The 24,750-nt window shown below is 44.3% G+C and overlaps 1 protein-coding gene and 1 long non-coding RNA gene across 2 annotated transcripts in view; one reads left to right on the forward strand and one right to left on the reverse strand.

Annotated features, from left to right (window-relative positions):
- LOC118090339 (uncharacterized) overlaps nucleotides 1–11,535 on the reverse strand; it is a 66,273-nt gene extending 54,738 nt beyond the window's left edge. Inside the window, exons 1-2 of the long non-coding RNA XR_004693238.2 lie at nucleotides 10,657–11,535; nucleotides 3,391–3,534 (exon numbers count right to left, since the gene is read on the reverse strand). This is a non-coding gene — a long non-coding RNA (uncharacterized LOC118090339). The remainder of the gene's footprint in view (nucleotides 1–3,390; nucleotides 3,535–10,656) is intronic.
- Nucleotides 11,536–11,606: 71 nt separating this feature from the next.
- Nucleotides 11,607–24,750, forward strand: part of DAP (death associated protein) — a 33,330-nt gene continuing 20,186 nt past the window's right edge. The window contains exons 1-2 of the mRNA XM_035125960.2: nucleotides 11,607–11,794; nucleotides 16,180–16,285. Of these exons, the coding sequence (XP_034981851.1) occupies nucleotides 11,740–11,794; nucleotides 16,180–16,285 (161 nt within the window). The 5' untranslated portion in view covers nucleotides 11,607–11,739. The remainder of the gene's footprint in view (nucleotides 11,795–16,179; nucleotides 16,286–24,750) is intronic.

Genomic DNA, 24,750 nt, shown 5'->3' on the forward strand with positions numbered 1-24,750 from the left:
CAGTTTATAAATCCAGTTACCAGTCACCTCGTATACAGTAAGTAGAACAGCGTACAGAAGTGATAAGGTGTGAATCTGCTATTGGCTGAACTGGATTGGAGACCCCAGGACGTATAATACAAATCTTGAAACATTTCATGGCGAATTGAAAGTTATATCAAACTATATTCAGCTAAACATGATATACTTTCTCTTGGGGATCAAGTGTAGGTAATATATTTAAAAGGAGGAGGCAATAAGTATGCTCCAGCAATATAAAATAAGTAGCAATACATGTAAAAGATAAATGGCCCTTGGACAGTTAAGTCCAGTCAAAGGCAACTATGGGGTTGCGGCGCTCATCTTGCTTTTCAGGCCAAGGGAGCCAACGTTTGTCCACACACAGCTTTCCGGGTCATGTGGCCAGCATGACTAAACCGCTTCTGGCGCAACGGAACACCATGATGGAAACCAGAGTGCACGGAAACACCATTTACCTTCCTGCCACAGCGGAACCTATTTATCTAGTTGCACTGGTGTGCTTTCGAACTGCAAGGTTGGCAGGAGCTGGGATAGAGCAATGGGAGCTCATCCCGTCACAGGGATTTGAACCGCTGACCTTCCGATCGGCAAGCCCAAGAGGCTCAGTGGTTTAGACCACAGTGCCACTTGCACCTTAGCAATACATGTATGCTAGTCCAAACAAATATCTTATGCTGGGTCTCACAATATGGAAATATAGCTATCATTGCCAGCAACTTTTCCTGTATTCCTTTTTTTTTTTTTGAGGGGGGAATCTTTGCAGCAAGGGGATCAGTTTAATCGTGTGCCACATCTTTGTGCCATGTAAACCCTGCATGTGTAGGAAAGGAGGCCAAATCCTCGTGGATTCCAGTAAACCAATATTGAATGTATCTAGCAGTATTAATCTCAATTGTACGGAGGGGGGGAAACCTTGAAAAGGGCATGCTGGTGTTTATCACCATATGCATACAATAGAAGCTGCTAACATGGGAAAGCGCCCCAAGGGTTCTACAACATGTTATGCTTGGCAGCTTTCCTTGTAGAAACCAGCAACAAAACAAAAGCTTTTATAATTTTTTTATAGGTCTCTTTAGTCAGCTAGCATATGTTATCCCATTTTAGACTCTTGGCCCAGCCCAGTGCTGTCAGAATATTTCATGTCTCGCTACAGGGAGCTGCAATATGTCCAAGAAAAATCGCTTTCTTTGCACCTTAGCCACCCACATAAGGAATCCTAACAGCCTCCGCTGGGAGAAGTGGAACATAGAGGAAGGAGATGATTGACTTGAAAGGTAGTCAGCTATTTGAAAGTGTTTGGGCTACCCCCTCCTGAAGGTTTACAGTACATAACCGTAGAAACATAAAATCCTGTTACGTTCAGCTAAAAACAATACAGGCAGTGCCAAATTCTTATACATGTCTACTCAAAAGAAAGTTCCCCTTGCCACAGGGAATTGGAGATGGGATTGGAGAATAAAGCACTTTTAGATTAGCCCTAGTTTTGCCGCAAGCCAGGAAAATATATTGTTATAGACCAGCGGTTAGCAACCTTTTCAGCCATGGGCCGGTCCACCATCCCTCAAACCATGTGGAAAAACCATTTTGGAAAAAAAATTATGAACGAATTCCTATGCCCCACAAATAACCCAGAGATGCATTTTAAATAAAAGGACACATTCTACTCATGTAAAAACACCAGGCAGGCCTCACAAATAACCCAGAGATGCATTTTAAATAAAAGCACACATTCTACTCATGTAAAAACACCAGGCAGGCCTCACAAATAACCCAGAGATGCATTTTAAATAAAAGGACACATTCTACTCATGTAAAAACACCAGGCAGGCCTCACAAATAACCCAGAGATGCATTTTAAATAAAAGGACACATTCTACTCATGTAAAAACACATTGATTCCTGGACCATCCATGGGCCAGAATGAGAAGGCGATTGGGCTGCATCCAGCCCACGGGCCTTAGGCTGCCTACCCCTGTTATGGACAGTGCATTTCTTATAGGAAAAAAAGGTGCCGGTACTCTTGAGTACTCCCAGAAAAAGCACTGGTTATAGATTTGAGCCCCCCGCCCCAACCGCAGAAATAGATAAATGATAGGATTCTGATTATTTGTAGTATTGCAGGACCCAACAAATACAATTAGATTCAGTTCTGAATAAACACGCAGAGGACCATGTTGCTAGCAACCACAATAAAGATTTTAGTGGCTTTTATATAAAAAGCATTGTTTAAGGAAGAGCACACTTGCATTACTAAATACAGAAATCACAACCAAATTTGATGTAAAAAAAAAACCCTGAAAATCTACATTGTGTTGTTTAACTCAGGAACTCTGGTTCCCGAGTTCCTTTCTGTGTTAAAAACAGAATGTAATCCGAAGCCCAGCTATAAGCACATTGAACACATTGATTTCAATGTGACTCAGCATGCTTGTGCCTCTGTGGTCATGACTGCATGCATTGCCACCAAGAATACTGGGGAAAGTCTTCTTCTTCTCCTCATGATTGCTATTGTCAGAATACCCAAATGTTAGTTATATATTTCCTTCTTTCTTTTTTTGCAGACTATAAACTTATCTCTAAGTGTTATGGTATCAGTTTCACTTCGTGTTGAAAGGATTCCAACTCTGTCTCGTTTTTTAAATATTATACAGGTAGATCGCATCTCATGCTAATTTCACTTACAGAGTTACAGATTTATGTGGATCGATGATTTTTTTAAAAAAATATAATAAAAAGGGGGAGCAGGGGGAGAACCCCTGGAAGGGCCAACTGAGATCTTGTGGGAGGCCTCACGCAACCTGCTTACAAGCTGAGATCTATATTATGAAAAACTACACAATATATATCTGCTGTATAGTATATCTAAGATTCTACCTGACTAAATCATGCTCAGAGCAGACCCACTGAAATGAATGGGAGTTGAAAGTTTGCGTTGACAGCCCCACTGATTTCAGTGGGTCTACTCAGAATATTACTTAAACACGTGGAATTATATTTCTTCCATATACCTTTGCGACTGTTGGATACAAAATGCCATTATTTTGACCACTGTAAGCAGATGAAAACATTAGCAGGATTTCAATGTCACTTGTAATGTAACAAAGATTGTGGATAATATGGATGGATATAAAATATAGAGTATGGCATAATATGAGTTGAAAATGTTGACAATAGGACCCATGGAGGAGATAAAGGAGAAGTCTTGAGATCCTGAGAATTCTCTATACATGGATATGTATTTGGTATTGTTATACTGTAAATTTCTGTCTGTAAAATCAAATAAAAATCGATTTTTTTAAAAACACCATTGTTTCATCTCAACCTTTATGTGATTCACAATGTCAAGTTTGCCCTCTGCCCCTTTCTTACCTTGTTTTCCATACCGAATCACTAGATTCCTTCTCCTCAGGGCCACTTTATTGTGGGTTCCTCAGAAATGCCGTCAACTTTAGTTCTCAACTGTATCATTCTTCAACTGCTTTTCTTCCGTTTTAGAAAACACACTCTTAACCACTGTAAGATATAAAAATAAGAAACACGACATTTGACAAAATGTAATAAACATCTCAAAGTCTAATATTGTATACTGTAAAGTCTAAAACTGAAAAATTAATATTAACTACCACCCGCCAATATTTAATTGCCTTCCCATACTTCCAACATGTTTGCATGTCTGTGAAATCTCTTCATTATTTACAAATATTCCATCTCCTTGGAAGACACGTTCCGTCACGGGGGGGGGGGGGCTCTTTTTTTGGTTTTGTACAAATTTAGTACATTCAATCTTCTTTTCACCAATTTTATTCATTTTGCAGGCCCATAAACACCACTGTACATCCATCTAAAAGCGCTTGTCTTTATAGTCTCTCTACCATTTCTTGATAACTACCTGAGTATTAAATAGTATCTCATAATCATCTGATAGCTTATTTCTATTGGTTGGTGTCAACTTTTCTGGTCTTTTTACCTTTAACCCGTGATTTACTCCTCACATTTTTTATTTACTGTATATTCCTGCGTATAAGACTACTTTTTAACCCAGGAAAATCTTCTCAAAAATTGGGGGGCGTCTTATACGCCAGGTCATATTTCTTATACAGCAAGTTTATCCGAAACTCTATATTTAACTGGAACAGTTGGGGGTCGTCTTATATGCCCAGTTGTTTTATATGCCGGAATATTTCCTTTCATCCCCAGTAAAATTGGAAAGCATTCCAATTATAAAGTAATAGGGGGGAGTGCATTAATTTGGAAGAAGAATGTGCCTCCCACAAGGTGTTTTAACTATGATGAATTGCCAATCCAACAGCATTAATTGTCTTTATTGTCTAAGTAGGGAGTGCCCAGGAAAAGAAGTGGTTATCAATTCTGAAGAAACCAGACTTCTGGTGATTAAGAATAATACAGCAGTCATAATTAGAGATTAACTGGTACTTAAAAAACGAGTTGAAAATACATATCTATCTCCCCAAATAAATAATTTCTCTCTTAAAATAAACGCAGCCCATTCTAATAGTGCCTGCTGCAGCCTGGCCATATATATACTTCACCAAGCTCCCTACATGAAAAAGATGAGGTTATATTACACACAGACTTAGCGGAGACAGAATGCAAGGCCCTTCACAATGCATTATTTATAGCCGACTACCGGTTCATATTCTTTGGGAGAAAAATGCACGGAGTAAAAGCCCTGAACCTTGTGATTGATAAAGTATGGAACAAAGTTAACAGAAATCTTAAATCATCTACCAAAGACCTGAAGGTAAGGCAACAGCAAGTACCCAGCAGACTACATCTAAGATAGATAAACAGGGAATCAAAGCCTCCGACAGGGACTGGGAATATGGAAAGCTCAATATAGCTCCAGCTTCTTTTGTTGAGCCTTCAGCTGCAGCAGTTCAGTTTTTGAGGCAATGTGCTGCATCAGAGTTATAAATCAGCCATATTTTTTTCTATTTTTCTAATTCTGCAATTCCTGATCTTCACCACATTTTATCATGTTGGAAAATTAGGTTTTTTGGGGGGTCAGGATGAGCAGAGGACTGAGTGTGGGGAAAGAGAAAGGGTTGGGTTTTTTTTATAATCAATATTTATTAAACCTTTTCAACATACAATAAAAGCCAAAATAATCTAGAAAGAAAAAAGGAAGAATAAGTAAAGGAAGAAAATAAAGAAGAAGAGGAAAAAAGAGAAAGTAAATGCAATATTTCAAACAGTGAAAAACCAGATGGAAAAGTTTTTGAGCTTTATTTTGTTTTGCCCAAAGTTTTTTTAAAAAGCCTTTTTTGAGCTATTTTAACATCAGCAAAATTGCCTGCCATACGTCCAAATTGTCCCGGACATTTGGACGATGCCGATGAATGTGGATATGGCATTCTGGGCTTATGGCAACCCTAAAATTATATCTTCACCCTTATTTAACACGCAGAAGAGTGAACCCCTCACCCAGGGCCCTTCAGAGAAAGGATTGTCTAACGCGTTTCAGCCCAATAATTTGGCTGCTCTAATTCAGCCCTTCCCAATGTGCTTTTCTCCCCAAAGCTACACAGATATTTATGTTGTAGCTCCAGCCTGAGCCCTACCTAGACAAGCTGTATGGCCAGTGACCTGTACAGTTTGGAATTCTGTTTGTCTGTTTAACTGCATTAGAAAAGAGATCAGAAATACCGTACCATACCCTTTAGTAACAGAGGTTCATGAGGGAATGGAGCCCTTGAGTTGGGGAAAAAAGTTTCTACCCATGATGCTAGTTTCTTTATCACATCTGTAAAGGTGCCAAAGGATGCTATGAGTCAGCACCTCTAAAAACCTAAGCAAGAGAACAATTGTTCTCAAACATTTTACCTCACGGCCACACCAAATTTTTAAACTGATAAGGAATACATTGGAAAACAAAAAGAAACAACTCCTAGCATTGCTAGTTGTGTAACATAGAACACAACTACTTTATAATATGATCATGGGACATGCAGCTTCATAAGAATCATTCCCAAAATTTAATTATAAACGAGCCTCTTATATATGTACCTTAAGTATGTATACAAGTGTGCATGCACACGAAAGCTCAAACGAATAACAAACTTAGGTGGTCTCTAAGGTGCTACTGGAAGGAATTATTTTATTTTGTTTCGACTACAGACCAACACAGCTACCGTGTTTCCCCTTTTTTAAGACACCGTCTTATAACTTTTTTTCATAAAAAAAACACAGGGTGGCTTATTTTCAGTGGGATGTCTTATTTTTTTTTATTACTGTTTTTATTACCTTATGGTCTCCTCAGCCAGGCCACGCCGCTGACTCGGGGCGCTGCTGGGCTCTCTGAGCGCTCGGCGCTGCCTGCCTTGCCTGTCTCCCTGTCTGCCCTCCAAAGCTTTCAAAGGATTTCTGTTTAGGGCTTGAGGAGGGTGTCAGTTTTTTTCCACCAGCCCCATCTCTTCCAGATGCTGCGGGAGATGTGCCCGCAGCCGGGCTCTGTGGGCAAGCCAGTTTTGCACGTGTGTGGGTATTTTAATGTGAAACGCAAACACGGTATGTCAGTAATTGCAGAGTCCTTTTATTGAAGGGGGGGGATGCAGGACTGCTGCTGCTGTTCCCCAAAAGCTGGGGGTGGGTGGATGGAGACTCAGATTATAGCCTTGGGTTGCTTTTGAACTGGAGAGCCTTTTCTGGTGCAAAGCATTTGCCCTGCTGCGGGCAGTGCCTGGGTCTATTTCTTGCGTGCTGGGGGCGGGGCAGGGGTAGGCATAGGATTTGGGGGGAGCTGGGAGGGGGTAGGTTATGGGCACCAAGAAATAACAACAGCAACGGCCATCTTTTTGCGCCCGGGGCTTGCACCTGCCTTCCCCCATCCCCTCCAGGCCAAAGGATTTCTAGATGAAAGAATCAGGCTTATTTTAGAAAAAAAAATCTTTAATATATATATATTTTAAAAAGATTTCATTTTTTAAAAAAATGGACATGGGCAAGAAACGTGCCCATTTCGTCTTTCGCTTGTATCCTCCCAAAAAGGTTGTTTCTTCACAAGACCTCAAGCCTAGTTAGGAGCTCTAGTGCAGGTTAAGGCAGCTGGCCTGGGAGCGCTTTGCGCGAGGCGTCTCCTGCCTCCGTGCGATCCTTCCGCGTGATCCTCAAGCCAAGCCTTCCGTTCTAGCTGATCTTCTGGGCGGTCGCAGATCCACTATTTACACCCGGTCGACCCTTTCGTCTCCTGCTCAAGAGCCTTATACCGGTAAATTAAGTCCCGGGGTTGGGGGCAGAGAGCAGCCCGTCAGGTTTTCGCGCAGCCTCCTGGAGAGAGGCGCTGGCGGCAGCCCCCGTCTCCGCGCGCTCCAGCAGCCGGCACTGCGGGGTGCTCCTGAGCGCTCGGTGCTGCGGAGCGCTCCGCGTGCTCCAGCAGCCGGTTTCGGGCGGCGGGGAGGCAGGCCTCCTCGGCTGGGCCAGGCGGATGCCGCTGGCTCAGGGGGTCTGCTCGGCCCGGCAGGGTGCTCCCAAGCGCTCGGCGCTGCAGAGCGTTCTGCACGCTCCACGCTGCAGCTGCCAGTTCTGGGCGGCGGGGAGGCAGGCCTCCTTGGCCGGGCCAGGTGGAAGCCGCTGGCTCAGCTGCTTCGCTCGGCCCGTCAGGGCGCTCCAAGCGCTCGGCGCTGCGGAGCGCTCAGCATACTCCATGCTGCAGCCGCCGGTTCCGGGCGGCGGGGAGGCAGGCCTCCTCGGCTGGGCCAGGTGGAGGCCCGCTGGCTCAGGTGCTCTGCTCGGCCCGGCAGGGCGCTCCCAAGCGCTCGACACTGTGGAGCGCTCAGCACACTCCATGCTGCAGCCGCCGGTCTGGGCGGCGGGGCGGCAGGCCTCCTTGGCCGGGCTGGGCAGAGGCAAGGCCGCTGGCTCGTGCGCTCTGCGCGCTCGCCGCTGCAGCAGCACCCAGCTCCAGGCACCGAGCTGGCAGGCCTCCTGCTGCCGCAGCCGGCGTTCTGGGTCCCACTAGCTGGCTGGGGCGCTCAGTGGTCTCGTTCCACACGGCATGGAGGTATGTCTTATTTTCGGGGTATGTCTTATATTCGCAAATCTTTAAAAATCCTGCCCTGGCTTACTTTATGACTACGTCTTAAAAAAGGGGAAACACGGTACCTACCTGTAACTACAGTATACAAATCCAGTGAGAGGTGAGCTTGCTTTTGCCACATAATCTCTTTTATATTAGGTCTCATTTGAGACAAACACAAAGAAGCCTTTCTCTTTTGAGCTTTCATATCTGTCAAGAGTTGAAAATCTCTGTTTCTGCGAATAAAAAAAAGATACTATACTATGTTTGTTTGTCCTTTAATCTTCCTGCCATATTTGCCATCCTCTCCTGCCACACCTTTGGAGAACCACTGGTTTAGGGCTTTCTATATTCAGCCCTTATGCATTTCAATAACCATTTTAAAAAGTGGAACCTCTTCCACCTGATATTCCTCCCTAGTTTTCATTTGTGCATTCAATCAAAACTACAAGTCATGTAACTCCTTTAACTGACTAACATTACAGCAACATGTGTTTAGGTGCTGTCATACCATGTCTTGCTGAGAAGGGTGGATTTCTAGATTCTGCTTTTCTAAACTTGTGCAATCATTGTCAGAGTCCAGGTTACTGTGACATATTTTGTTGGTTGTATCTTTAACCCAATTACTGCTATCGAAAAACCAGACCGAGTTTCTGGTAGCAAACTGAAGGCAGTTTGGTGACAGGAGTTTACTATCTGCAAAAACAAAAAAACACCAAGTAAAACCTCACCACCAGCCTTTTTAGCACCTTTAGCAATGGTTCAGTGCCAGCAGACCTTGCTAAATAACTCTTGGCTCTGCGGTTATGAAAGGCACAAAATCCTCCTTCAGATTAGGTGCTGGAAATACTACAAATGAAGAAATGATGCCAATGTCTATTTGTGTTTAGAAATCAAAGCAAAGGCTTTGCAAGATAAAAACTGGAGATGCAAAGGTAACTGCAAAATGTACTTATTTTGTTTTTAAAATACTTATTTATAAAGATCCTTTCCAACAGTTCCCCCCCCCCAAAAAAATATTTCATAGCAAAATACAAATTCAGTATAGCAAAATACAAATTCGATCAACATAACTTGTATAAACAATGGGTAAGGAAGGGGTAAAGGGACGCGGGTGGCGCTGTGGGTTAAACCACAGAGCCTAGGGCTTGCCAATCAGAAGGTCAGCGGTTCAAATCCCCGCAACAGGGTGAGCTCCCGTTGCTCAGTCCCTGCTCCTGCCAACCTAGCAGTTCGAAAGCACGTCAAAGTGCAAGTAGATAAATAGGTACCGCTCCGGCGGGAAGGTAAACGGCGTTTCCGTGTGCTGCTCTGGTTCGCCAGAAGAGGCTTTGTCATGCTGGCCACATGACCTGGAAGCTGTACGCCGGCTCCCTCGGCCAATAAAGCGAGATGAGTGCCGCAACCCCAGAGTCGATCACGACTGGACCTAATGGTCAGGGGTCCCCTTACCTTTACCTTTAAGGAAGGGGTGCATACTTTACAGTATCAAGAAAAATATGTAATTTCACATTTTTACTACTTTTCGTGTAGGTCTCCTTTGGTATTAATAAACTGGTGTTATACCGTAATAATCAGGAGTACAAATGCTATAAGCAAGGTTAAAGTAAAAAGACAGTGGAATATAGTCTATCCACAAACAGGACATCATCTCATATTCTTACGATAGCCAAACATTCTTATTTACTTCTGGAGTCAAGTCACAAATTACTGTTATTAGCATATCGTCTAAAATCCCACCACATTGCACAAAAATCCAAAGGTTCTGCCTTTCCTTGAATGAATTTTAAACTAAATGTATTTTTCCCTAAATTGCAATGTTCCATACAATTTATATCACATAGTTATCAAAACTCTCCTAAGTTGGATGATAGACAGCCTTCCTGCAATCAACAACAAGGTGGTAAGTTATTTAGATGCTAACTCTTTATTTGTACCTTGGGACATTGTTAAAATAAAGAAGTTCTGGAGTGAATTCAATTGTGGTCTTTATTACTGCTGTTAATTATGTGTGAAGCAGAGGCATGCTGGTACAGTGCCCCTGTACATGGGGGCTCTAGATAGCCAACAGTAGCTGTTAACGCAGGTAGGCCAAAAGGCTTGCCATCCACAGCCTTCCCAACCCCACTTTTTAAAGAGCAGGCACCTTCCCAGTACAGTACTCTTTTAAGCACCAACTAAAAGCTGCTGTGTATGTTTAACCTAGAGAAGAGCAGACTGAGGGGAAATATGACAGTCACCTTCAAATATCTAAACGGCTGTCACACCAAAAAATGGAGTAAGCTTGTTTTCTCCTGCTCCAGAAGAAAACAATGGATTCAAGTTACAAGAAAGGAGATTCCGACTAAACATACGAGAAAATTTTCTGACAGTAAGAGCTGTTCAACACTGGAACAGTCTCCCCTGGGAGGTTGTGGAGCATCCTACCTTGGAAGTTTTTAGCAGAGGTTGGGTGGCCATCTGCCATGGATGCTTTAGCTGAGATTCCTGCGTTGCAGAGGGTTGCACTATGGCTCTTGAGGCCCCCTCCAACTCTACAATTCTCAGATTCCTGTTTTTAGGACAATTGTATTAATAGTAATGAGTTGTGGGCAACTTACACTTGCCAGGAGCAACATGAGCTGCATCAACTTCGATCAACATAACTTGTATAAACAAGCTGCATCAACACCTTCCACATGAGCTGCATCAGGAAATTTAGGGCATCACAAGGCAGGACAGAGGGCGTCTATGCTGGATTGGTCATGCCCACAGAATGGAAGGTGCAGGATCCCTAAAGATGTGCTTTACGGGGAGCTGGCTTTAGACACCAGGCAGACGTATGCATTACAAAGATGTCTGCAAAAAAGACAAGAAGGCTGGCTACATTAACTCCACCGTATGGGAATCCCTTGCTAGACAACTACAGCACATGGAAACCATCCGTCAGGTTATGTATCCACAGCAGTGACCAGAGGAATGACTGCTGGGAGGGGTGCAGAGAGATGAAATGGCACACCTGCATCGCCACAACCAAACACCTTCATCTGCCCCAGCTGCATCAAAGCATGTCTCTCCCGACTTCTCTACAGCCACAGGGGGCGCTGCAACCTTCCAACTTCAGCCCCTGAAAGCACACTTCTCCATAGTCTCTGGAGACAGGTGGGACGCCCCCAGAGGGCGTAATTTTTAACCTGGTTTAGCATTTTAACTTTTGCATTGCAGGGGGTTGGGCTAGATGTCCTCGGGGCCGGGGCCTCTTTCCAACAACTCTACAATTCTATGTTGCAATTCCACCCTAGATTTCCCTCTTTTTGCAAACCGCTCCTCTTCTTCTTCTTCTTGCAATGTATAAATTGTGTGAGCTGAATAAACAAACACAAAGCAACATACTCTATTCCCTAGCCAAAAAAAGAGAGAGTGGAGGACGCAGCTGCCTTCACGCGCCTCCCTTGCCTTCCTTGCTTGCAGGAAGAGGAAGGAGCAGCCGTCCTTCTCTTTCCGCGCGTCCCTCTCTCTCCTCCTCCTCCTCCTCCTCCTCCCGCCGCTTCGCGCGGGAGCGCGCTCTGACGACAGATCCGTGCGCAGCCAGAGGCCACGTTGGCAACTGAGGACGCTGTTGGAGGTGCGCCTTTGCGCTTGAGCGAGCCGCCGCCAGCTTTTGGGGCTATTGATTTGCAGCAAGCAGCAGCTTCAGAGCAAGCATGTCTTCGCCGCCTAAAGTCAAAACAGAGACCCGGGCTGGACACCCTCCTGCTGGTACTGCTGACCTTCCCCCCACCCCACCCCCCGATCTCTCTGTTTTCTTCTCTCTTTCCACCTCTCCGGGTCTTGGTTTGGCGTCTCTCACGGGAGCTTGTTGTTGGGAGGGGTGATTAGGGGAGGAGGGGGAAGCTGGTAAGTTTTTAAAAATTAAAAATCACCCCCCCACACACACACACATACACAATATTTGCATGTCATCCTAAATGGAGAGTGGGCCGGGGTGTGTGTGTGGACATGTTTTGTGTGCGTGGACATGTTTTGTGTGCGTGTGTCATTTCGCGCATCAGGGAAGGAGGCGGGTGCCCAATTCTTTTTAAAGCTGCAAATCCTTTTTACCTGGGAGCCAGCCCCGTTGAACAAAGTTGGGGATTGTTGTTGTTGTTTTTCTGAGTACAAGAAGCAAGCCCAGCTTCATTGAGGTGACGGGGGCGGCTGCAACCCCAAGTGTGCTTACCAAAGAGTGAGCCCCGTTTAATCTGCGGGGCTTTCTTCCGGGTAAGCAGGATTGCAACTTCGCTACCTAGTCAACATGCTGAGGATCGGGGTGCGCGGAAGGTGCTGCACTGTTAATATGTGCTTCCTTCCGCCTCTCTTAAAGCAACAAAACTTTTGTATGGCCTATGCGTGTTGAAACTTCTGCCAAGTAGGACTTTGTCCGCTACCCCCTTTCCACTTGAGGACGTAGGCAAGAAAACAGATCCCTCAAGTGTCTAATGAAAAGCCACTTGGAGGTAACCGGGTGGATCCTAGGGTTGAGGGGCTCATAGGAGTCTAGCTTATAGACACTATAGCACAGAGGAACATGGCAGAATGTGTGTGGATGTCATAATACAGAACTGAGACTTATTGTTTATTATTGCAGCCAGAACGTATAAGCTTTTCCTATGAGGTTAATGGTGCTTATTCTCAGGTTGACTGCCGTCCTAGACACACTTTAGTTACATTCTCTGCAATAGCAAGATTTGAAGCTACTGTTAAACAGAACAGTATAAAAATAATAAAATTTCATTAAATAACTGATTTTTAAAAAATCCCCAAAGTGACTGTCCAAAGAATTTGCCATGTCCTAAGAGCTTAAAACAAAATGCTAAAAAAGTAAGCAAGTTTCTTATTTTGTGTTAATCTTTTCATTAAAGCGCAGGAAATTATAGTTAGATTTAATTACTGCTGTGCTTTTCATAAATTATTTTGGAATTTTCAAAAATAAAATAAAAACTCCTGAAGCAAAAATTTCAATAGGAAAAAAAATTAAAAACATTCCCCTCCACCCTGAGCAACAGGAATGTAATGGCTTTGTGTTCACATGCTGATTTATTCATTTGCCTAACTAACTTCAACATTTGTTGTTCAGAGCAAAGTCTAAGCAACTTCCCAAACATTGTGCAATACTCTTGGTGAACATGGAGCTGTCTTGAAGTTGCTGTGCTTGTAAACCCTGTTGATTTCAGAAATCACCAGCGGAAAAACAAGAACTGCATTTTTTAGTGTCTCTTCATTAACTTCCCTTTCCTCTTCCCGGATTATATTGCTCACTTGCAGGCAGTACTTTTCTTACTTCAACCTTTAACCTTCCCAGTCTGTTCCTGACTTGTATGACCCCACTGTTTCATGATGCCTTAATCTTGAAAGTCCTATGCTGAAAGTAAGGGAAATAGTTTAAAGAAATTTCATTACAGTATTATAAGAGGAAGGTGAGAGACCTAGAACAGTGGTTCCCAGTTAGCTAAGTACTGCAGACCCCCTGTTTGTCAAAAGCCAAGCCTTGGGCTCCCTACTTTTGAAATTTTCCCTATCCCTATGGTAGTTTTTGTTAATGGTGCCACAGATCCCCTGGGGTCCACAGACCACCAGTTGGAACCAATGATCAAGGACATTTCTCCTTATAGTCCTTTTTAATTTCCTGGAAGTGAAGAATGCTTTTATTTTTCTAATTGTTTTCTAAGTACTTTCCCCCCCCCCAACTATATACTGTATAAAGAACCGTGCAAACTGTTGCAAGCTATAGAAGGGGCATGTTTGACTTGAGCTCTGTAGTTTGAGAGAAGACCAGCTGTGGCTTAGGTAAACAGCTGTTTCGTGTTGGTGGTGTTGAGGAGCGGAAACGTAGATTAAGAGATCAATTATATGCACAAGAACCTGGTATAAAGCAAGCCAGTGCAAATTAAGCCAGCACAAAGTTATATCAGAGCCAGTCTCAAGGCTGCAAGGCTACCTGGTGGTTGAGCTGGCCTAAGCCTAGGGAAAACAAGCCTTTAAAGAAGTGTTAGAGTTACACCACCCTTCTTGCTATCTTAACTTACGCTGGGTTGCCAGGTCATATGACTGTGTTGAACAAGCTTAGGATCTAGCTAGCCTGTTTCCCTTCCCCTTGCCCCCACCATGTTCTTTTTTCAGGAACACTGGCTAAATTACACTGTGTTAATAGGCACTTATTACAATCACAAGTCCCTATAGACGAACAAGCACAAGCCCCTCTGCTTTAGAAAAACATGTAAGGTGTAGGCAATCAGCCTAAATGTAGTTCATGTGCATCAGTACAGTCCGAAACATGGAGATGTTTTTACAGACCTAGTAAACAAAATATTGGGCTCCAGGTAAGCGCTTTCAAAAAGAAGATAGAAGATTTCAAAGTCTTCACACAGACAAGTTCTGTATTAGAAAACCAGGTGGATATATAGATCTTCACCTTATGAAATAGGCCACTATTATTTCCATTTAAATGTTGAGGGAAGTCGGGGCTAAGAGTGGCTTGACCATCAGATGTCAAGGAAATAAACAACCAACTGACTTTTAGTAGACACCTGAAGTTTAGGGAAGTTTTTAATGTTTGATGTTTTATTGTATTTCTAATATTTTGTTGGAAGCCGCCCAGAATGCCTGGGGAAACCCAGCCAGATGGGCGGGGTATAAATAAATTAGTAGTAGTAGTCATTGGTAGGTCCAAATCTACACCTGTAGACAAAGTTTTGATGGTGCTGGAACTAAATGCACTTAGATAGGAAGTGCATTTCTGAATGTTCTGCAAAACAATACACACACACCCTTTAAAAAAATACTGTAGTTCTAAAGGGAATTGTTGAAGGGAATCTGGATATTTGGGGGAAATGCTGTTGTTATTCAGAATGTAGAATGAATTTAGGGATCTATATTGAGGGATATCTCACTGATTTCCAACGGGAAATTGTCCCGTAGAATGTAGTAATTCACACAACTGCTTTTAGTGTTGACTACTCTGTTAAACCACAGAGCCTAGGGCTTGCCAATCAGAAGGTCGGCGGTTTGAATCCCTGCAACGGGTTGAGCTACCGTTGCTGGGTCCCAGCTCCTGCCCACCTGGCAGTTTGAAAGCATGCCAAAAAGTGCAAGTAAATAAATAGGTACCGGTACCGCTCCAGTGGGAAGGTAAACGGCGTTTCCGTGCGCTGCTCTGGTTCACCAGAAGCAGCTTAGTCATGCTGACCACATGACCCGGAAACTGTACGCCAGCTCCCTCAGCCAGTAAAGTGAGATGAGCACCACAACCCCAGAGTTGTCCGCGACTGGACTTAATGATCAGGGGTCCCTTTACCTGTACCTTACCCCACACCAAACGCTGCCACCAACTGCAAGTGATTGGATTGTCCCCCCACAGTGCCTGGGAAATTAATCACTGGAGTTAAAAAGATTGGGTGTTTTTCATCCCAAATCCAGACAACATTATTGGCAGCCAAAATACAGTTCACAGGCTTTGTTTCCAACAAGGATTTTTAAGCGTCTTGATTTGTTTTGGATGCACTCTCCCTGCAAAAAACAGCTTTAAGAATTTGATTTTCCCTAAACTGGTTTGCACCACCATACACATCTGTTAAATGCATTGTAGCAGTTTGACTCAGTAGAAGTGGAGCTGAGTATTGCTTGAAAGTCTAAATTCAGTTTTTGGAAACTGCAGAAATAAAGTACTGTAAGATAATAGCATGTCTGTAAAGGAAAGCCTTTGCTTTTGGTGGTCTTTATAGCAGGGTTGGTATTGCCCTCAGCCGTGCAACTAAAAGGTTGGGGGAGATTGAAGTTGCCTATAAGGAGCGGTTAGCTAGAAGCTCTTGCTGTTGGAATACAAGTTATAGGAAATGAAAATCACTGCTGTTTTTATTTTCTATTCCTCTCAGGCAGTACGATGAAAATAATGTTGTATCACTTCTGTGTTTCATTCTCACAATTATGTGAAACAACAAACAGCATTTCTGTAGTGGTCATCACAATATCTGGTCCGTTTGGACCATCAGAAATGCGCATGGGTGAATTCTGATGATGCAGTACTAATTCCTAATGTTTTATGTGGCTTTGATCTGTTTGTCTGCCATCATGCAGCGTATCTCACAGGCCCTTTGCTTTTGTTGCAGTCAAAGCTGGTGGGATGAGAATCGTGCAGAAACATCCACATGCCGTAGCAGAGACCAAAGAGGAGAAAGAAAAGGAGCAGGAGGACTGGGAAACTCCTGGCACCAGGTGAAGGCCTTTCCATCATGTCTATTATTATAAACTAGTGGAATTCAGCCCGTTAAAATAAACGGGCGCTAGAACAGATTTTATTGATTTTTAGTGTGCAGAGAGGAACGGGTGTGCAGCCCCGCCGAAGCGGCGGCTGTGGGAGGGGCCAGCAGGCCCCCCCACGCGCCGCCGCCACAGAAAGAGGCCGAATTGCGGCCTTCCTCTGGGCGCCCGCTGCCCAGCTGGGCTCAGCGGAGCGCCCCAACGAAGCGGCGGCTGTGAGAGGGGCCAGCCGCCCCCCCACGCGCCGCCGCCACAGAAAGAGGCCGAATTGCGGCCTTCTTCTGGGCGCCCGCTGCCCAGCTGGGCTCAGCGGAGCGCCCCAACGAAGCGGCGGCTGTGGGAGGGGCTAGCCGCCCCCCCACGCGCCGCCGCCACAGAAAGAGGCCGAATTGCGGCCTTCTTCTGGGCGCCCGCTGCCCAGCTGGGCTCAGCGGAGCGCCCCAACGAAGCGGCGGCTGTGGGAGGGGCTAGCCGCCCCCCCCCACGCGCCGCCGCCACAGAAAGAGGCCGAATTGCGGCCTTCTTCTGGGTGCCCGCTGCCCAGCTGGGATCAGCGGAGCGCCCCAACGAAGCAGCGGCTGTGAGAGGGGCCAGCCGCCCCCCCACGCGCCGCCGCCACAGAAAGAGGCCGAATTGCGGCCTTCTTCTGGGCGCCCGCTGCCCAGCTGGGCTCAGCGGAGCGCCCCAACGAAGCGGAGTAAACGGTAGGCAGAGGTGGGGGGGGGGAGAGAGCGCGCGTGTGTGCGTCCTGTCTCTCCGTCCAATCCCTGTGTCCCTGGGGCACATGCGCAGTACCCCAGGGACACACGGGACAGCTTGGACGCAGGGACAACTTGGACATTATTATATAGGATGAGCGAGGCACTTACTGTTTTTTTCCAGCAAAGCACAGTTGTGCAGAATTGGATAGCTTGGGTGAACACGGAGGCAGTCCTATGGCAAGATCTGCCAAAACGCAACAGATCTCCGTCTCAGACAAAGATGCAGCCATGGAACTTGCTCAGCTGGGCCTCAGCTAGCTGAGTTGAGGCTGGTGTGAGTCCCCCAAAAGGGGTGATCTGGGAGCAGGACCAAAGCAGAGGGAGGGCTGGGGACTTAGACTGGATCTGATGCAACTTCACACTAGCTGAACATACTCTGGCTCCCTTTACGCAAGGTTCTTGTTCATAGTATGGCTCCCTAAATGTAATAACACACATGCAACAATCCACATTTATTTGTGCTAATCCAAGTGATTGCTTGACAGTTTTCAGTGACATCTAAGGTGGATGCAAGGTAGAGAATTCAGTAAGAACTGACTGAAAAGAGTTGGAAAAATAGAATTCCTGCTTTGATTGGGGGGGGGGGGTGTTTCTTTGCCTGTTTCTTTTTAAAATCTATTTTGGCCGCCACCTCTTTTTACCTTTGGGCCAGCCAAGCCAGGTGGTCTATTGAAGATTGAGGTGGGGTTGCAGATATGTAGGAAAAGAGTTGCAGGTAGTCTGAACATTTCTTGAATGAGCACAGAGCTATTCAGGAGCTTCTTGAAATAGGCTTTGGTGAAAAATGTTCAGGAAGAGAATGAATGGGACCAGTAGCAGCTTATAAACCTCTGGTGATTTCCTCCAGATTATGATCAAGGCATAACTGCACAAGCAGAGAGTCTCACTTCTCACAGGCATCTGCTTGGCCAGTGGTCTTTTCCTGCATTCCGCTGCTACTTACTCAGTAGAAATTAAAATGGACTTTATTTACTTCTTTTTTTTCATGTTTTGCTACCCAGAACCATATTGCTCATGGTCAGATAGGCATGATTTATAAAAAAGAAACGTCTGGTTTCAAAAAGTGCCAATAATGTGTGTACTATATCCTAAGACTTTTAATGTTTGGAATCTAAAGTTTTACATTTAAACGATTATTTGATGGTTGGCTTTTTAAAAAGACCCCCCGCCCCATGTTAACTGCCTTCTGTTTTTCAACTGCCCTCATAATCCAGCACTCCCAACAAAAACTGCAAAAAAATTAGCAGGGGCAATTCTATTATTTGATTATTGATGTAAATGTCCAAAATGTATTTTGTATAGTTAAGTTTTTACCCCTTATCTTCAGTACATTTTATTTTATTTTATTTTATTGCCACGGCTAGTGGCTGATGCAAATAAAGGTTCTTCTGATCTGATCCAGCACTCTCTTACAGTGGGCTTCCAGATGCCTGCATGAAAAACTCGAGTAGGGCCTGAAAACTACACTCCTCTCCTGCTGTTCGTCCCTAGCATAATGGTATTCAGAGGTACCACAGAGGCATGTGGTATTCTTAATATGATGCAATGTTTATATTGCTTGCATTTAATAAGCTTGGCCAAGAAGCTGACCTTTTTTATCAACTGACATTTGCCCAGCAAGATAACAGAGGGGGGGAAATCAATACAGAAAGTGCGCATTTAAATGCATATAAAATAAGTACTCAAGGTCCATGAATATCATTTTACCGGAATACTTAAAGAGAACATAACACTGCTGTGCTAGGTTAAATCAAAGATCCATTTAGTGCAGCGCCAACCGGATGCCTTTGTGAACCCCAGAAGCAGATCATGACTACTTTGGCAATAGCTCAGTTGGTTAGAGTGTAGTGCTGATAACGCCAAGGTGAAGGGTTTGATCCCTGTATGGGTGCACATTTCTGCATTGCAGGGGGTTGGACTAGATGATCCATGGGGTCCCTTCCAACTCTTATGATTCTATGAGCACAGCAATATATAGCCAATATGTGTAGCCATTTATCAGCTATGTGTTGTCTTATCCCCCTTTATCTTTAAATTGGTGGTTATCACCACTTATTATGGTAACAAATCCCATATTCTAACTATACGCTTAACTGTGTGTTGAGAAGCATTTCTTTTGCCTTTCTTGAGTCTCCCACTGTTCACAATGTGAAACACTTGGAGTGCTTTGGAGGAAAAACGCTGTATATGTACAATTATTTAGGACTATGTGCCGGTCGTCTGTTTACTGGTCAGGCTGTTCCAGGTAGATTTGTGCTCCCTCAAGCGCCTTCTGTGTTCTGCCCTTGAATCAAGAGCGCCTCATGGATAACAGCATAAAGCAATGCATGAAGATGTAATAAGCCAGTAGGGTACAATTTCTCATATCGACCTCTAGGCAAAGATCCATTAAACAAAGCCAAAAGCACAGTCCATATCCAAGTGGAAAGCCAGACTGGCAGGAAGCCAGGAAGCCAATAGTGTCCAGGTGTGCCTGAAATTGCAGAGTAACCCCCTACTTTGCAGTTAAAAGGGAATGGTATAGTTTTCTCCATTTCAGGTCCTTTGAAATACAGAAACCCAATCAGGAGCAAGGGATACAAGCTAGTAATAAATTTTGAACAAAGATTGATGGTTCTTTCCCCCCAAATCAAGCCAAGGTGCAAGCGGAATGTCTATATGTTTTTAATAGTTGAAAGTCCAACAATATATGGAGAACCACCTATTCCTGATCTACACTTACTGGCAGAAGTTTGGGATTAATCCAGGAATCTTTTGCATGCAATGCGAAGGCACGGTTAAGAGCGGTAGACTCGTAATCTGGGGAACCGGGTTCATGTCTCCGCTCCTCCACATGCAGCTGCTGGGTGACCCTAGTCTCTCAGCCTCACTCACCTCACAGAGTGTTTGTTGTGGGGGAGGAAGGGAAAGGAGATTGTTAGCCGCTTTGAGACTCCTTAGCGTAGTGATAAAGCAGGATATCAAATCCAAACTCTTCTTCTTCTTCTTCTTGAAATCTTCTTGCGGCTGCAGTCAAAGAGACTGGAGTGGCTATTGCACAAAGTCGGTGGGACTTTGCATGCAGTGCGATACTGTGAATGGCTACTCAGAAGTACCGTAAGTCCCATTGTATTTGTTGGGACGGTAAAGGTAAAGGGACCCCTGACCGTTAGGTCCAGTCGCGGATGACTCTGGGGTTGCGGCACTCATAGGCCAAGGGTCATGTGGCCAGCATGACTAAGCCGCTTCTGGCAAACCAGAGCAGTGCACGCAAATGCCGTTTACCTTCCCGCCAGAGCGGTACCTATTTATCTACTTGCACTTTGACATGCTTTCGAACTGCTAGGTTGGCAGGAGCTGGGACCGAAGGAGCTCACACCATCGTGGGGATTCGAACAGCTGACCTTCTGATCAGCAAGCCCTAGGCTCTGTGGTTTAGAGCACAGCGCCACCCGCATCCCTTTGTTGGGACAGTAGACCCTAGTAAATACGTTTGGGGATACAACCATTTCAAATGGATTCTTTTCCATTTGCTAAAAATAATAATCACACAAGAAGGATCATTTCTCCTCTCTCTGAACATTGTACACACCCACCATTTACTTCGGGTGAAACCATGATGGTTTAAGCAATTGTAAGTGTTTGCAAAAAGGAATCTTACCAGGGTAGTGTTGTGGGAATAACCTTTAGAGAATTATTTGTATTACGGTCTTAGGCAGTAGGTAAGTTCCCAGCTAATTAAGGTGGGGAGTCAGAAGATAACCAGCCAAAGATCACAACTGAATTGTTGGCAGAGCAACAAAGGTTAGTATCTTGGCTTCAAAATAATTCATGGAGAGTGTTGAATCAAGATGTGGTCTAGCCCTACTCTCTCACTTCTTAGCTGGAACTGAGTTGTAGTCCAAAACATCTGGAAGGCACCAGGTTGGCAAAGATTAGGGTATATGTACTTGGAGGAAGTGGAAGTGTCTCCCCACAAGGTCACCTAACCTTCATCTCTTGGCCCAGTTTGTGTCCATTTGCTGGGCTCAAGATTTGTATGGGGGTTGTACATTTAGGCTTGATTCATAGGAGCTTTCTCCCTTGACATTGACCAGTAGGCTTCTCGTGGCTTGGGGCTATGTGTTCTGTACAGTCATACCTCGGAAGTTGAACAGAATTCATTCCGGAAGTCCGTTCAATTTCCCAAATGTTTGGAAACCAAAGAGTGGCTTCTGATTGGCTGCAGGAAGCTCCTGCAGCCAATTGGAAGCCCCGTCGGCCATTCGGGTTCCAAAGAACATTCGCAAACCAGAACACTCACTTCCAGGTTTGCGGCGTTCGGGATCCAAAACGTTTGATTCGCAAAGCGTTCAGGATCCAAGGTACAGTTGTAAAAGTAAAGGGACCCCTGTCAATTAAGTCCAGTCACAAACGACTCTGGGGTTGCAGCGCTCATCTCGCTTTAAAGGCCGAGGGAGCCGCCGTTTGTCCGGTTCTGCAGACAGTTTTTCCGGGACATATGGCCAGCATGACTAAGCCACTTCTGGCGAAACTGGAGCCGTGAACGGAAACGGCGTTTACCTTCCAGCCAGAGCGGTACCTATTTACTTGCAATTTGACGTGTTTTCGAACTGCTAGGTTGGCAGGGGCTGGGACAGAGCAACAGGAGCTGACCCCGTCGCAGTGATTCGAACCGGCGACCTTTCGATCGGCAAGCCCTAGGCTCAGTGGTTTAACCCACAGCACCACCCGTGTCCCTAGGTACAACTGTATTCAGTTATTATTAGTAGTATATTTATTTATACCAAGCCATTTCCCCTGACAGGGATTCAACACATAAATGGACTGATGTAGACATTCTAACATACCCTTCTCCACTGTCTATGTGCAGAATCCTTTTTTAATATGAACTCATGTTCTGTTATATGAGCCCCAAGTTGTAGTCTGAAGTGCTACACCCCAGACGCATAGTTACCACTGTGGTGAACATTTGATCATAGGGACAAGGCAGATAGTGTTTATTGCACTCCTCTGCTGCATGCTCACTCTGCACACTTAATTGTGCCTGTGGATGGCAGAAGAATTGTGTTGAACTTAACAAATGGTGAGCGAATAAATCCTGAATGTAAGTTAGCGTGATTGAGAAACTCATAACGGAGTCCCATCTTAGTTTGTTTATTGACTTTGAACTTGGCCCAGTATATAAAATCGCCAAATACATATTACAGGTTTTCAGCCTCCGTGTTTCTGATTTTTAAAAATGAAACATTTATGCTATTATTTTAAGAGCTGGTTTTGTGCAGTTGCCTCGCTTCTTCCCGCTTCGTTTATTCATTCAGCGCCAGATCCTGGTTTTGATTGGCAGTCATATGTACGTTGGCTGTCGCTTGGCCGTGTCATATTTATTAAGATGAAGAACTTTAATTAAAACCTTAGATTAGGAATTCCTGAGAGGACAATAGATCATTTTGCAAGATCATTTGTTGTCACAAGTGGTGACATGGGGGGGTGGAATATTCTGAGCTATTTAGACTGAAATGATCATAACTGTTGAATTGGGCCTCTGGAGTTGCTTGTGTGAGGCAGGCGTAGAATTACATGCCGACTTGTCTGTCAAAATATGGAACGTTAATGCAACAGATACACTTGAAGGACAATCAGGCAGCATTTTTGTTTAATTATTAAAGCCTTTATTAGCCTCTGCTTGTGCGCCCCAAGAAATATAGGCAGCAAAGAAATAGGGGTGACCTCAAAGGCATTTTCTTTCTTTCTTTCTTTCTTTCTTTCTTTCTTTCTTTCTTTCTTTCTTTCTTTCTTTCTTTCTTTCTTTCACAAACAAGATTGTTTGCATTTATTTGATCTGAGCTAGAAAGGGAGCTTCCTCAGTGGTGCTATTACCCAAAACTGTGGTTCTTGCTTGTGCATTTATTGCTGCTATAGTTTATCTTCTAGATTTCAAAGTCAAAACCAGCTTTAGATAATTGGCTAGGATGAGGACTATGATCGTTTTGAGGCACGGAACCAGTAGGCTTGCTAGTTTACACAAACAAAAAGATAAATATGACGAAAGATTGGCAAAGGGGGAACGCTCAACTCTGAGATCAATTCAGGCTGCGGTGTTTGAAAATTCCATAGTTTATTTGCTTCACTTTATTGAAATGAGTCTTCTATAACCATTGGCTCAGCTACTGTTATGGAACTGAGAAAGTGGAGTCTGATCCATGAAAGCTTATTCAGGAATAAATTTGTTAGTGTTTACGTTGGTGGGAAGCTCCTTGGCTCTGTTCAGGTGTTTGCCCAGACATGTGACATTGTAAATGAGGACAGGACAGGAGCTGGCATGGAAGCGACACCCACAGTGAGTGTGCTGTGCAAGTTGTCCTTTAGACCTCCGTGAGATTAGTACACAGGTCTTTAGAAGGGTTCCTAACCATGTTTACTCCTGTGCATCTAGAAAACACTTTTGAATGCACAAAGGAAGCTCGCTGCAGTTGACAGTCTTGTTTAATCAGGGTTCCGGTCACGGGGAGAGTTTCTAGGCATGTTCTTTCGTCCGTATCAAGGCCTTTGACCCCATGTACCACAGTGTGACTTAGGTTTGTATTAGAACACACACACAAAAGCTGCAGCTTTTGTAAGCTGCAGCTTACAACATTGATCTTAAGCGTGGTTGGGTCATGACCCACAAGTCGACTGCTTTCACTAGTGGCATCGTTTTGTTTTTAATTTGGTTTGGAAAAAAGAGGGGAAAGTGAGGGGGTATAAAAACAGACGTATTAAAAAATGAAAAGTGGTGTCCATCTTGGAACTTGCCGTTCAAGGCAAGGTCTAGATCTGAAAATGTTACTGTTGAGGGATTGTGTGGCAGAAATTAAATTCTAACTCTTGCAAACACACCTGTTCTCTCTCTCTCGCTCCCCCTGTCCTTCTGCCCCAAGGCAGGTTGATAAGTAGTACAAATATTCAAGGTGAACAAAATGCTCCCAGCAACTAAAGGGGATGTAGAACAAGTTGTTCTCTTGATCTGTTTGTTGGTAACTTTCAGAATAACCTCTCCACAGTTACCTTTAGTGGCAGGGAGCTTTGAAGCTCAGTGCATTTTTCAGATTTGTCACCCAGTCCATATTGTGAGTGCTACTGAAGGACACCACTGCACCATGCTTCTGCCCATCGCTCCTAAATTACAGGCTTCCACCACCATATTGGATATGCAGATGTTTCCAAAGGGAGATATTTGCCCCTGACTTTTGATTTTGCTTCCAGTGGATGGGGCAAAAAAGGGTTTTTAACCGGAGTAAATATTTCTTCTGGGTCAAATTCAAGTCCTTTTTACCTCTTGAATAGTTTATACTGATACTGAAATGAGTCAGGATACTCCTCTTTTTCTCTTTCTAAATGCCACCTTGAGCTTTGCCCTCAAAGCTTTTTATTTGATGTCCTGCGCTTCAGCAGGTTTTCAAGGCATTCTTGATTAAAAGTAGGCTCTGGTACCCTAACCTTACATTGTTGAAGCTTGACAATAAGATATGCAGGCTATGCTTTGAAAACCTGATATGAAATCATATCTGCACTCAATCATACATTTAAAAGTGCATGTTTTTGCTGTTGCTAAAGCAAGCTTGTCTGTTCTGCTTCACTGTAATAGCATGGCGTCTTTACCACATTGTGCTTAGTCAATATGATTATGTTTTATACAAA

Source organism: Zootoca vivipara, chromosome 8, assembly GCF_963506605.1.
Source record: "Zootoca vivipara chromosome 8, rZooViv1.1, whole genome shotgun sequence".
Taxonomy (NCBI): domain Eukaryota; kingdom Metazoa; phylum Chordata; class Lepidosauria; order Squamata; family Lacertidae; genus Zootoca; species Zootoca vivipara.